At 40.5% G+C, this 13079-nt stretch overlaps 1 protein-coding gene and 1 long non-coding RNA gene across 6 annotated transcripts in view; one reads left to right on the top strand and one right to left on the bottom strand.

Annotated features, from left to right (window-relative positions):
* Positions 1-13079, top strand: part of LOC144246714 (uncharacterized) — a 65648-nt gene that overhangs the window by 16590 nt on the left and 35979 nt on the right. For 3 of the 5 annotated variants that reach the window (XR_014956841.1, XR_014956842.1, XM_085585613.1), the window contains exons 2-3: positions 391-453; positions 768-855. Coding sequence is in view for 1 of the 5 variants with exons in the window: in XM_085585615.1 (XP_085441741.1) it covers positions 391-453 (63 nt within the window). In the remaining 4 variants the exon portion in view is untranslated. The remainder of the gene's footprint in view (positions 1-390; positions 454-767; positions 856-13079) is intronic. The other 2 variants (XM_077785215.2, XM_085585615.1) reach the window with 1 other exon arrangement.
* Positions 936-7859, bottom strand: LOC144246715 (uncharacterized). Its single transcript, XR_013340395.2, has 2 exons — positions 2009-7859; positions 936-1349 (listed from the first exon to the last, which is right to left on the bottom strand). It is a non-coding gene; the product is annotated as an uncharacterized LOC144246715 (long non-coding RNA).

The following is a 13079-nucleotide window of genomic DNA, read 5'->3' as shown; positions in this document are numbered from 1 at the left end:
TGTGTTAGAAACCTGCTCTGATAGATATGTTCTTAGAGGGGAAAAAAATTTTTGTTAGAAAATCAGTTAATATTGTTTTAAATATTAGTTCTTTGAAGATAACATTGAACTAGCTTGTGAAAAATAAACACTATGTCTACTGGTACAAAACAAAAGTAAGCCTATTTACATACAGCAATTTTCTTCTTTTTATTATAAGCTTTTTAGTAAATATGCTGAATGCTTAGATTTATCAAATACTTGACTGTGGCCTGTACCAATTTGGTGTGTAAGCAAAGATTTTGATTTGGAAGTTGGTTTTTTTCCAAAGCGTTTAAAAGCATCAAAAAATAATTAGTGTTAACTATTACATCTCAACAACTCCGACTCAACATTTCTTTAAAATTGTAGATTAAGTTTTTGAAGACTGAAATGGAAAGGAAGAGCAAAATTATACGAGACCTCCAAAACAAGGTAAGAGGAATATTTGATTGTCATCTCAATTCAGATTTCATATTGGAAGAGAGTGTGGTTTGGCTTCAAAAGTAAAGCACTTTATTGTAGTAGGCAAAAAAGGCACCAGTGAAATTCTCTGAACAGAAATGCAAACAAAAATGACTGTGTGCAAATAGAAATAGTGTTTCATTGAATGCAGTGGTTGACTCCATGCTAGTGGTGCTTAGTTTGATAGCACACTTCTGTAACTTTAGCTGCTTTTTCAGAAAGGAAGTTCTGTCAGTTATTGACACACAGTGAAACTTTGTTCTTATTGTTATTGCTTACTTTAGAAATAAACAGCAAGAGGAGGAAAAAGGAAATGCAATATTGGAACTGAGATTGACCTAAAATTGAAAAAAACCTTGACACTGGCACAATGTGAGTACCCCTATGAAAATGTGATCCCTCCCTTGAATGCTGTGAAGTGGAATCTAGAACAGAGCAAAGCAGGCCCAAGCTTAATAACAGAAAAAAACCCCTTTATTAAGCTACTACTACGAAGGGAAAAGAGAAAGGAAAAAAAAGGGAAAAAAAAAAGAAAAACCATACAAGGATCAAATGAGAACCTTGCAAAGCATTCCTCCCCCCCACCACCCAACTTCAACAAACCACAGTGAGATACAATCTGGACCCCAATCAGGTTTCCACCCTCCAGACAATCAATACTCAGTCCATCGAGGGAACAGGAGTCTCTTCTGTGCCACAGACCCCCCAAGGAAACACAGCTCCACATCCTGTGCTTCCATGTCACACATGGCACCGCCCGGAGAAAAGTTTGCCATGGTGACCCTTCTCCTTTCCATACACAGTGCTCTCACCACCAATGCATGGATGGACAGACTGCTTTTAGGATTTTTCCTTTCAAGGATGCCCTGCCAAGAGGGGAGAAAACAACAGTTCAGTTTTTCATTGTTTGGGACCACAGTCCCCCCCATTTTGCCCTGGGGCCGAGGGCTCAAGAACAGAGATCTTCTTCTCTTCTCTTTCCTTTCCAGGACAGGGGCGCCACCACGAACCCCCTAACCTTTTCTCTGTTCACTCAACTTTTGTCTTTTCCCAGCTGAAGCAGGTCTCTTGACTCACTGGCATCCTCCCAAAACATAGTCTCTCTCAGAGGAGAAGATTGGTTCAGGTTGTGGCTAACACGGAAAAGTCCAGCCAAAAGCCACTCCTTGTCCCCCTCCCATCTAGAATTCCTCCTTCTAACATCCCAGGGTCCAAGGTGTCCCTCTTCCTCTCTTTCAAACCGAGGAGGGGAAGGAAAAAAATTCACAAGCTTTCATTTCTCAAGGAAGGGTTAAAAGTTCGAACTCCCAGGATGGCTCGATGCCCGGACATCCAGCAACTCCCACACAACTGGGCACCTTGCAGCAGCTCCCCCCGCTCCTCCTTCCTTGCGGCTTTCTCTCTCCCTCTTGGGAGAGGAACTCTGCGGGGGGGAATGGAGACATCCCAGATTTCTTCCACCCTTCCATCTGCAGGGGCCTGCCCGGTTCCAGTCCTTTCACCACCCTTGGGGCTTTCGGCCTACCTTTCTCAGGCCATGGGGCTTCCCCTCCCCCACCCAGCTCATGGCTGGGCAGGGGAGGTTTGCACTGCACGCTGACCGGAACCAAAGAGAGCGAGTTCCCCTGGGAATTCTGCTTTCAACCCCTCTGTGTTCTCAGAGGCGTGTCCACCTTCAATTGGTCAATATCTTAATTGACCTCTTCCTTCCGGAAAAAATTCTCTTTCCGTGTCAAACTACGACAAACCTCAAACTCCTAAAACGTTTTTTTTAAGCTTTGTGTGCCATGAATATCAATCCCAAATTGATTCCAAAATTCCAAATAAAATATAAAACATGTTTTAAATAATGTTTATTGGTATTAAACTGAATTCATTTTGAAATTTGGTCTTTGAATAAAAATATGAAATATTTGAGCAGCATTATATTTCTTTTCCCCCTTATCCCTTTCCTTCCACACAATTTGCCTAAATCAGGATGCAGTTTTCTCTTTCCATTCCTTCATTTTTGCAAAGGATGTTGCACTTGAAAATATTTTATTCATATGATGCCTTGTTCTCTTGCCAACCAGGCTTCTTGTCTTTATCTGCTTTGTTCAATTATTTTGCTTTTCTAAACTATTCTGAGTCTATGTGTATGAAAACTTGATCTCTTTGAAGCTGTCATATAAACAGCTTTGGTCTATGAGATTGTAGCTATATATGGTCAATCTGAAAAATATGTACATTGGTTTTTAACTCATAAATGTATCCTAATTTTGGATTAATTTTTTACATTAGTCAGGAAGGGGGCATGGATGAACCATAATGTTATTTGATCCCATCTTTCATCACTTCCCTGGGGCAGGAAGAGGAGACTCTCTCATTTCTGGGTCTGTTTGAGAGGGAAGAGCATGGTGACTGAAATGGTCTGGTACTCTTTTACTTGCCATATAATTGGTTTTTCTTACACCCTTTGTTATTAATATTGTTGCTGTTACTGTTCATTTTCTTACCTTATTGCTATTTCTAGTAAATTGTTCCTATCTTAACCTGTAATTTTCACCTTTGTGCCTCCAATCCCCAGATCCAGTCCTGGAATGGGAAGGAGGTGAGCGAGCAAGCTGGTTTGGGAGAGTCTCACTGGGGTGCTGGATTGAGGAGTATTATTCCCAAACCACAGCAACAGGAAATGTCTCTTTCAGTTGCTCATGTTATTTAGGTCATGCTCTCAGTTGCCTTTATTGACAGTCAAAAGTGCCTTGCTTTTTATTCTCATCTGTTTTCATTGGATGCTTTGCAATTGAGGCTTTAAACTCTAATAAATCGTATCAGTCTCATCCTATTGAGCAGTCATTAAAAAAATATTTTCTCTTACTGAATACACATAGTCAAACTGTCTGACTGTTAATGATTTGCTTAGGTAGGTCAGTAGACTTCTCTTGTATTTACTGTATTTATAGCAAATTTTAGAAAAAATACTTTGAAAGGAATCTTTCTATTGGCTTTAAATATCAGCTACTCTGTGGAAAAGGAACCAAAGGCTATACCTATCTAATGGCTTTCTATTAATTTTTTTATACCATGTTTATTAGTTCCTTGAAAGTAACCACTTCTCTCATTTTTTTGGAAATTTGACTGAATTTAAATTATTTGATTTTGAGAAGATATTATGTTATTTAGGTCCTGCCTCCAAACATTGACAACACATTGCTTTTAAAAATCTCATAAATTTGGATGTGCTATATATTTAAATAATTGATAGCAATTGATGTGTAGGTTTTGAAACAATAATCTGCATAAAGCTGTATAGAAACAGATAATGAAAATGCTTCCTTCATAGCTGCTCTCGTTCTTTCAAATATTGCATTCACCCTCATTTTATATTGCCAAATTGTGAATTTTGCAATCTTAGGCTCTTCTGTGACTGTAAAAATAATTTCCTGTTTAGTTCTGCTCTTTCAGCACATGCCCTAGTGCCATTCAGCTTTGCCATTTGGAGATACAAATAGATGGCAGTAGCAGGTGTCATGTAGTGTGTGAGGAGAGGACATTGTACAGAAAGGCAATTTTTAGCCGACTCAAGGCTTTGGGGAAAAAATTAACACAAAAAATTGTCTGTGGTATTGAGGAAAAAATGTGCCAGGTAGAGCACAAAGGATTAGGTGTCTCAAAATCATCTGCGCTTTAGAAGGCTTTAAGTGCTTCCTGCAAATACCACAAAGTATCTGTCAGACTTCTAGCTGTAACATCAAGTGGATTGTGTTAATTTAGTCTTAAAGGATTGGCATGTAAACAGATTTGATCTTATTTCAAGCACTTTCTGTTACTGACAGAGAAACCTAGAAGTTTGGAAATGCAGAAGCACCAGTAGAAGTAAGACGCTTGCAAAAATGTAGAATAAAATAGAACATGTATAAAAAGAGATTATTTTAAAATTTTCTCCTTTGTAGATGGCCTGTTACAGAGTGAGCAGCTCACTTTTAGCATATAATATGGTTTGTGGGAAATTGTGCCTGTATTGTGTCTGATAGTTACTCATATTTGCCAGGAATATAAGCCTGTAAATGTTTCTATTTAAATCCTGAACTGCTGGAAATTTGGAATGACACAGCTTTATCATCAAGTTTTGGACTTTGAGGAATAGTTATGGGTAATGAGACATGCAGCTTTTGAGCAGTAATTTCATTAAAAGATTGCTTCTCTAAAAATTCAGCTGCCTTCAGAAATCTTAACATTTACTTTGCAGATAAAAATGTACCACTTTTAAATAATATGCATAGTCAGCTGTTACGAAACATTCATGAGAAGTACACTTGCTATGACCTAGACCCAGATCTTTACAATAGTTCTGAAAAGAATATAAGCATGAAAGTTAGGAAATTTCCTGGCTAGATGCATTACTTGGATTGTCTGCCTATGACTGACAGATCAATATTCAATTTGATATAATTGAACTGGATAAATTGTAGTTTTATATCCCTTCTTTTCCAAAGAAGTATTAATGTGAAGTCTACTGGCAGTCAAATTTTCTTTCTTGTCCAAAGCTATTAATGATTAATTTCAAGTAAAAAATCTAGTATGTATTGAAATGTACCTATTGAAATAGATAATTTGGTTGAATTAAAAAAAGGTGAAAAACTAATCCACAGATTTTTGTGGGTATTATGTTAGACTAATTGTCTTCAATGATTTTTTTTAGTTTTTTTGGCGATACGGAAAAACTTTCAAAGAGGGGATTAAAATCTCTGTGCTTTTTCTTTCGACTCTGAAATACAAAAAAATTCAGGACTAGAGCATTGAATCTGCACTCATTAAGAAGCCAAGCTTAGATCTTCCACAAGCTCATTGTCATGCCAGGTGTCAGCTCTCCTTCTGTGAGTCTGTGAGGTAAAGGTGAACTGCTGAGTTGCTGAATGCTGGTGAGGCATGACCTGCCCAGAGGCACTAGTAATTAGTGTTAGTGTTACTAACACTAGTAACTAGTGTTAGTAATTTGAGGTTTAAATACTGTGAATTGAAGGACTAGAGAACAGAGAGAGAGGGAGAGAGAAGATGAACTAGAATGTATGTATTTAAAGCATCTCTGAGAGTGGTTACAACTTTTTAGGTGTAACTTGTTTGGATTTTATATAATATTGAAAAACAGAAGCCCAGTAAGACCTGCTGTCCAACACTTGCTTAGCCTTAAATCACTGAAATTCATTTATCTATTTTCAGCTAAGCTACCTGACTGTACAACAATTATTCAGATCAATATTGAAGATTTTTTTTTTTGCACTGTTTTGGGGTTTTGTTTGTTTGTTCGTTTGCTTATTGTTTCTCAGTCCTTACTAGCTAATTTTACCATTTTCATGACGCTCCAGAACCTGCACCTAAATAGCATAGTTGACATGCTTGGTCTTTTTTCTGTGTAAGCCTTTTCCTCTAACAGAACCAGTTTCTACATAATTTACCTCCCCATGCCTTTGTAGATGAGGCATCACTCACATCTATGTGCATATGGGTTTTCTTAATGTATTTGTATTTCTTAGATACATAGAATTGTTTGGGTTGGAAGGGACCTTAAATAGCATCTAGTTCCAACCTGTCTGCACTAAAATTTCAGTGTTTAATTCAAGGCCCTACACAGGAACGATGGACCTGGTGCATAGTCATCTTAAGTAACCAGAGAGACTAATTAATCACTTCCCTGGCCTCCTTTTGGTCTGACAGTTTGGGTTTGCTTCGAAGCTATTTTGTCATCACTGATGATGTCCGTGTGTCCTCGCAGCAGTGAGCTGCACTGCTGACTGGTGCTTGGGCAGACGGTGAGTGCAGCTCCTGGCAGACACAGCACACACTGATGCAGTCCCCAGAGGACAGACCGTATGGCATTCGACTCTTGTCATTTCCTGGCCTTTCTTAGGAGAGATTTGTCTTTCTCTTTCTTTTGGGGTATGCAACACTTTTGTCTTAACTAGATGAGGTTTTTTAAGTATCCATGATAGTCCTCCAGGTTCATAAACTTTATTCAATTTTTCCAATCCATCAGCATGTAGTGTTTTTTGTAATCCAGAAGGTATTTCAAGAAAGCACAACTGGTTAATTCCGATATAATTTTATGGATCAATTACCACACTCAGCAGATTATTTTGCATTCTGATGATAATCTCAAGGAGGAATATAAGTATTCTTTATGCACATTCATAGGCCTCTGAATATTTTAGTGGCTTTGAGTTGAGGTAGAAGTGAAGAATTATTTCTCTCATTCACCAGATATTTTTGGTTCTATTTTTAGTATAAAAGGTCCCATGAAGGTTGAATCAAAAGTCAGAACAATTGCTGTTACAATTAATAAGCCTATATTCTATTCAGCAAAATAAGCAACAGCAAGCTCCTGTTTTTCATAAAGCATGTTTACAGACCTAAAAATGCCTTGCCAATATATATAGACTGCTCTTAATCTAGAGAAAACATAGTCAAGCAGATTTTGTTAATACCATTTGAAAAAAATACTGAGTTAAATACAGTTTTGAGTCATCACATAGTGAGAGTTGATGTTTTGCAAATATTAAAGTAAGGAAAGAAGGACTTCTAGAAAGTTTCTACCTGCAAACCACTCTCCTGTGCTTAAAAGACAGAGCAAAATAACTTGGAAATTAAGAGCATAGCAGCATTTTACTTAGTATGCTGTTTACCACAATCTGCTTTGCCTGCTTAATATTCTAAACTATAACCATTCAAGAATGGATATAAAATCATGCAGTTCCTTTTAAACTTCTTCAGGGAAGGTTTTAAATACTTTGCAACACAGCATTCAAACTCAAACCTTGAAAGCAAAGTCTTTTCATTGCTACCTAATGTAGAAAGAGTAGTTCTTGCCCTGCTTTGCAGATCCTGGCAGCTCTGTTCTCTGTTATTAGATCTTGCCAAGCTTTCCACGTGGCTTTGGCTTAGATATTTGTAGCCAGGAGAAGTGCTGTAGCCTCAAAGGAAAATCTAGACTCCTTTTAATGGGCCTCATGAGGAGCTGAACAAATGGGCCATTGTTGGTAGATAAAGTAATGGAAATGTTCAGCAGTCTGTTTTGACTAACTGGTGGCTCCCATCCAGAATGTCAAAAATGTTGAAATTATAGCTTGTCATGGCAATAGTTATTTTCTATTTTAAAACACATGTTATCTTCAAGCATTTTGATCTGTCTATACAGACCTTTACATCTGTCAGATGACACACATGGTCTGTGAGGTGAGCAGTGCTCTTCCAGTCTAGCCTCTCCTTCTGTGTGTGTATGGAGTTGAACACATTTATCATTTATATAAAAAGCTCATTCTTCTAATTAATAATTTGTCTTTATTATATTGTTTGCAGTAAAATTACACACTGCTATATACAAAATGCAGTGTGGATATTTACACTAGATATGCTGAAGCTAATCTAGTAGACTGGCTGAAATGCTGTATTTTTATTTTGAAAATTTCACTAAAAATGAAAGTTTTTTTGATCTTAGCAATGCTTGCCAAAGGTGATCACAGGAAAGTCAAAACAGAGTAGAATGAAATTTATTTTGTCATTTCTCCTCTGCTTTGGGAAGATGAAAGTATGTCAAAAAAGGGAAGATGCTGGTTTAGAGGTGGTAATTCAACATGCCAAGCATTACAAACTAGATGGACTCATGGCTGAGCTTCTAACATATAAAGTGTAACATGCTGACATAAATTCAGTAACTTGAACTGAAGAGTTTATAATCTAATTTATGAAAATAGATTTAGAGGAAATGTTGGTATCAAGCAGTCTGAATCTTGCTTTTTGCAGGAAAAAAAATACAGGAAAAAATTTTGAGTCCTCAGTGTGGAGGGATCCCCCAGGTGGCTGAACTGGCTGCAGTGGTGAGAGCTTTTGAGAAGTTTTGTGAGCCAATCATCTTGGTGACAGACTCTGCCTATGTAGCAGGAGTAGTGTCCAGGGCGGAGCAGGCCGTGCTCAAAGAAATAGAAAATGAACATCTCTTCAGATTGCTCTTGAGGCTGATTTATTTAATCTCTCACCGAGAGCATCCATTCTTTGTGATGCATGTAAGGTCACACATTGATTTTCCAGGTGAGATTGCAGAGGGGAATCGCAAAGCAGACTCCCTTGCTGCTCCAGTCAAAAAAGCACATCTCCCTGATGTCTTCCAACAGGCAAAGCTGAGTCACCAGCACTACCATCAGAATGTGCCAGGTTTGATTCAACAGTTCCAGACAACACGGAGTCAGGCTCGAGCCATTGTGACCAACTGTCCTAATTGCCAGCTCCAGGCCATGCCATCATTGGGCATGGGGGTAAACCCCAGAGGTATGGCAGACAGACATCACACACATTCAGAGTTTTGGGTACCTTGAATGCGTTCATATAAGCGTGGACACATTCTCAGGTGCAGTGTATGCCCCTGCTCATATAGGACAAAGGGCTGCACATGTCAAACAACACCTAGTGCAAGCATTTTCAGTATTAGGGGTTCCAAAAATTATCAAAACAGATAATGGCCCAGCATATATATCCAAGGAGTTTCTGGAATTTCTCCAACAGTGGGGAGTGGAACATAAAACTGGCATTGCCCACTCCCGCACAGGTCAAGCTGTAGTCGAGTGTGCACACCAGATGCTCAAACAGGTATTGAAAAAACAAAACAGCTCAGCTCTGTGGATGTCTCCACGAGAGAGGCTCTGTAAAGCCATGTTTGCCATCAATTTTCTGAACTGCTCATTTGAAAACATGAGTCCACCTGTTGTACATCACTTTACACGTGGCAAGCAGTTCAAATTGTCTCAGCATCCCCCGGTCTTGATTAGGGATCCAGAAACTTGGGAAACCAAGGGTCCCCATGAACTTGTAACCTGGGGTCGTGGCTATGCATGTGTAGCTACTCCCTCAGGCCCTCAGTGGATTCCCCAGAAGTGGGTGAAACCTTTTGTCCCCAAGAATCCAGGTCAGACAAAAGGGGACAGGAAGCAAGTAGCTGATGCTTCTAAGAGAAGACGCCGCCAGATGGAAGAAGAAGAATGTTCCAAAGTGTGAATTCCTTCCGGCAGAAACAGAAACTTTAATGTTTCTAAAATGTTTGTTTTCCCCTTTTAGAGAAATCAATTTTGTTACTCCTTGTTATTTTGTTCCTTGTAACCTTAGCGTTCGGGATCCTGCGTCACTTCATTTTCAAGGCTATCAAGGGTCTCATACCTTCTGCCTCAGAAGTCAACCACATAGGGCTGGCTAACCTGAGGAGGCCTGACTACGCCACTGTAGGTGGTGGGAAACCCATACTCAGGGTTGAATCGAGCCCAGTGAATTCCTGTAATCTTGTTTAACAAATAATGGGGAGGTGTTGCAGTGAGCTCATGGGCACTCTATTTCCCCTTCCCTGGGACCCTGTGACTCTGATCAAGATAACCCTGGACCCCTCCTTCCTGCCCCAATGGGGTAGGCACAGAGCAAGAGAAGCCCACCCTGTCCAAAGTCTATATAGACCCCTGACATTTCCTGTTCATCCTCTTTTGCCTCGCTCTCCCCTTGGACACCACAGAATAAAGAGAGCTGAACCAACATATTTCGGGGTAAGAGCCTCTTTTGGAAATCTTTGCCATCTCCTGATAATCCTCCCCTCACAGCCTCGGACCTCTGGGCTAGCCTGATATTCAGGGGGCTGTGCGACGGGGGGAACATCACTTCAGTAATTATAGAGTTGGTTTTTTTACATTCAGCTACAGTAAATAGCTCCAGTAAATTTCTTTTTGTAGCTTTTGCATCAACGTAGCTGTTCAGAGAATATTATCTATAATAGGTGACATTTGGAATGTGCACAAAAAGCAAGATGCCAGGAGATAACAATAAAGACTAATAGTCTGGTTAGAGAGGAAAAGACTTCTTTGACAGTTCCCTGTATACTAAAAGATATAGGAGAATATTAGTAATGCATTTTTCTGAAAACAGAAGCATATGCTTTTCTTTTCTAGGCACAGTTCACTGTCAAACTGTGGAGGTATATATTTTTCAAATATTATAGTGTGTTGGGGTGGAAATTCAGAATAGAAACCAACATATTTTCTTTGCCTATTTGGGGCTTTGTCCTTTTTAATATAATTCAGCATGGTGATCTGTCTAATTTCAGTGTTACATAGTACAGCCTCTTTTTTAAAATAATACATTGTCTGAGGTAAAGATCAACAAATTACCTTTTTCTTTGCTGAGCATAAGTAGTGAATCAAGACATCAACAGGAAGGGTTTTGTGGGAATGATTTTAAAGAGCTTTGGATTATCACATCACATGAAATACATCTAAAAATTACTAAGAAAATGCTTATTTCTAAATATGCAATTGTTACCATTTTCAGGCATGACCCCAATCTCCCTGAAACGCTTCCTTGACTTTATGGTTTTCACTCAGGTCCATATTCATGGTAGGATGAATGAAAAGGTGATATCCATGTCACAACTAGGAACTGATCAGAAGATGATCAGACAGATCACCTTGTGTTCTAGGTGTTCTTAGCAGCTAGGTGTCCCTTCATAGATTAGGCTGGTTTATAAGTAGTAAGAAATGTCATCTCCAGCTCTCTTTTATGCTAGTCCTTAACTTCCTCAGTTTTCTGCTGAAATATTATTTAGTGTGCTTGCTTTGAGGGTTTTTTCCTGAAAATGTTTAGTTTGCAAATACATGCTATTTACTCTCAAAAACCAGAGAAGTTTAATACGTACTCAGAGCCTTCTTTTTATTTTTTCTTAATGCTTAGAAAGAAGCCTGATACGAAGTATCTTACCTGATATTTCTGTGCTGAGCTTAAATACGGGGAAAGACTTTTCAAAAGCAAGGAAAAAATAGCTAATTTTAAATTAGAATATTCTGCTTTCCTACCCTTTTCCCAAGACAAGGGATTCTGGCATAAAATGTAAGTTTAGTATCATGGATAGGTCAATGATTCATGAAGACATAGTGTTAATGGCTCAAAAAAAGTCGGTTGGATCCTCTGAATTAGGTCCTACTCCTGACTTCGCCTCATCTTGTTAAATGACTTTTAGGAGATCATTAAATATGAATGACCACCTTGCTGCTTGCAAAATGGCGGCGGCGGAAATAGGTGGCATTGCTCACGGGAGCGCCATTTTTCCGTACGGAACACGTCTGCTAGGCGCTGCCATTTTGTTGTACGGACAGCTCCTACGTTCAATCTCTGCGCTAAAAGAAGTCTGTGAGGAATTCCTGCGGTACCGCGGACTGTGCGAAGGGAAAGGCTGTCGGTGCTGCCGAGATGCCTGAGGACATCTAAGGACCTGGGCAGACCGTGGCTGCTGCTGCGCGGTCTGTCGGCGTTTGAGAGAAAGCAGGCAGCGAAGGAAGAGTTGGCGCTGGTGCTATAGTGAATCACCGGTTGTGATTTCTGGGTTTGCGTTTGCAACACCCGGTCCGGAACCCGAACTGTGTTCCCGTTCGCTCGTTCCCTGTTCTCCGGCAAGCTCCGTCTGCTCCTGGCTCATCCCCGCCGGGCTCTTCGAACTTGCTAAAGGCAAAGTTGTGTTTGTTGCGTTTAAAAATTGCCGCGGAGCCGCTGAGCCCGCCCCGCTGGCACTGGGCACCGTCCCACCAGCACCGGGCTGCGCTGTTTCCTTATTTCCGCTGTTTGTGCTGGCTGCGCACTTTGCGTAGCCGATGTGCCCGTGCAGCTCCTGGCTGCGCAGGTTGCGTACCTTGCGGCTTTCTGCGGTCTTGGCTGGGGGCGCCGCAGAGTGATGCGCCCGCTCTCGGCCGGTCCCTGTCTGTGGGGAGCGCTTCCGCAGGGATAAAACGTCCCCTGTCCTCAGCTTTTGAGAGGTTAGCCCCCATCCTGGTTCTTTCACAGCTTACCCGACCCTCCGTGTCTGCAGTTCTTGGGTCTGGTCTATGCTGCGACCTTGGAATCGGCTCCTTCCACCTGGGTCTCCGAGTTCCAAACACCGGGATGTTCATCTGAGGAGGAGTTTTCCAGAGTTCTGGTTTTCCTCAAGGGTTCCTGGCACAGTTTCTCCTTAGTGAGCTGCCACTTTTACACAGAGGCAGCAGTTATGGGTTTCTCGAGTCGGGGTTGAAGGCGCTGGGGACGGTATTTCGCATTCAGACTCAGGTGTTCATTTCTTACCTGAATTAGTCTCACCACTGTGAGCTCGGCAGCTTTTTCATTAGCAAGGCACAGAATTGTTATAAATTTACGCCATAACGGGTCATAATCCAATTAGAATTTTATTAATTACAGCAAGTAGGATACGAGCAAACAGCGCTGGGCGGTGGAGGGACTTCTGCTCCCTCTTTGCCGCGCCGATTTGTCTAAACGGCCCTCTTTTATCCCATTTTCTTTCCATGAATTCCCGAGGGGTCTCCTTTGTTTAAACTTGCAGTTTCCTTTTGTTTACGTAAGCAGTCTGTGAGTAATGGGGGTTATCTTTATCTTGTATCGTCAGTCCCCAGGTGTAAGTGTTTGGTTTCCTTATTTTGCAAATGTTGTGTCCGCAGGCTATTTGCGTATCCTTGTTTCCTAAACAATACCTTAGTCTGTAAGCCGTCTGTATTTTCTCACACTTGGTTTCCTATCCTCAGTCTGTGATTTCTCACAAATCCGTTTCCTAG

This window comes from Lonchura striata, chromosome 7, assembly GCF_050655825.1.
Source record: "Lonchura striata isolate lonStrDom1 chromosome 7, ASM5065582v1, whole genome shotgun sequence".
Classification (NCBI taxonomy): domain Eukaryota; kingdom Metazoa; phylum Chordata; class Aves; order Passeriformes; family Estrildidae; genus Lonchura; species Lonchura striata.
Note: the sequence above shows the minus strand (reverse complement) of the source record. Positions and strands in the feature narration are given on the sequence as shown.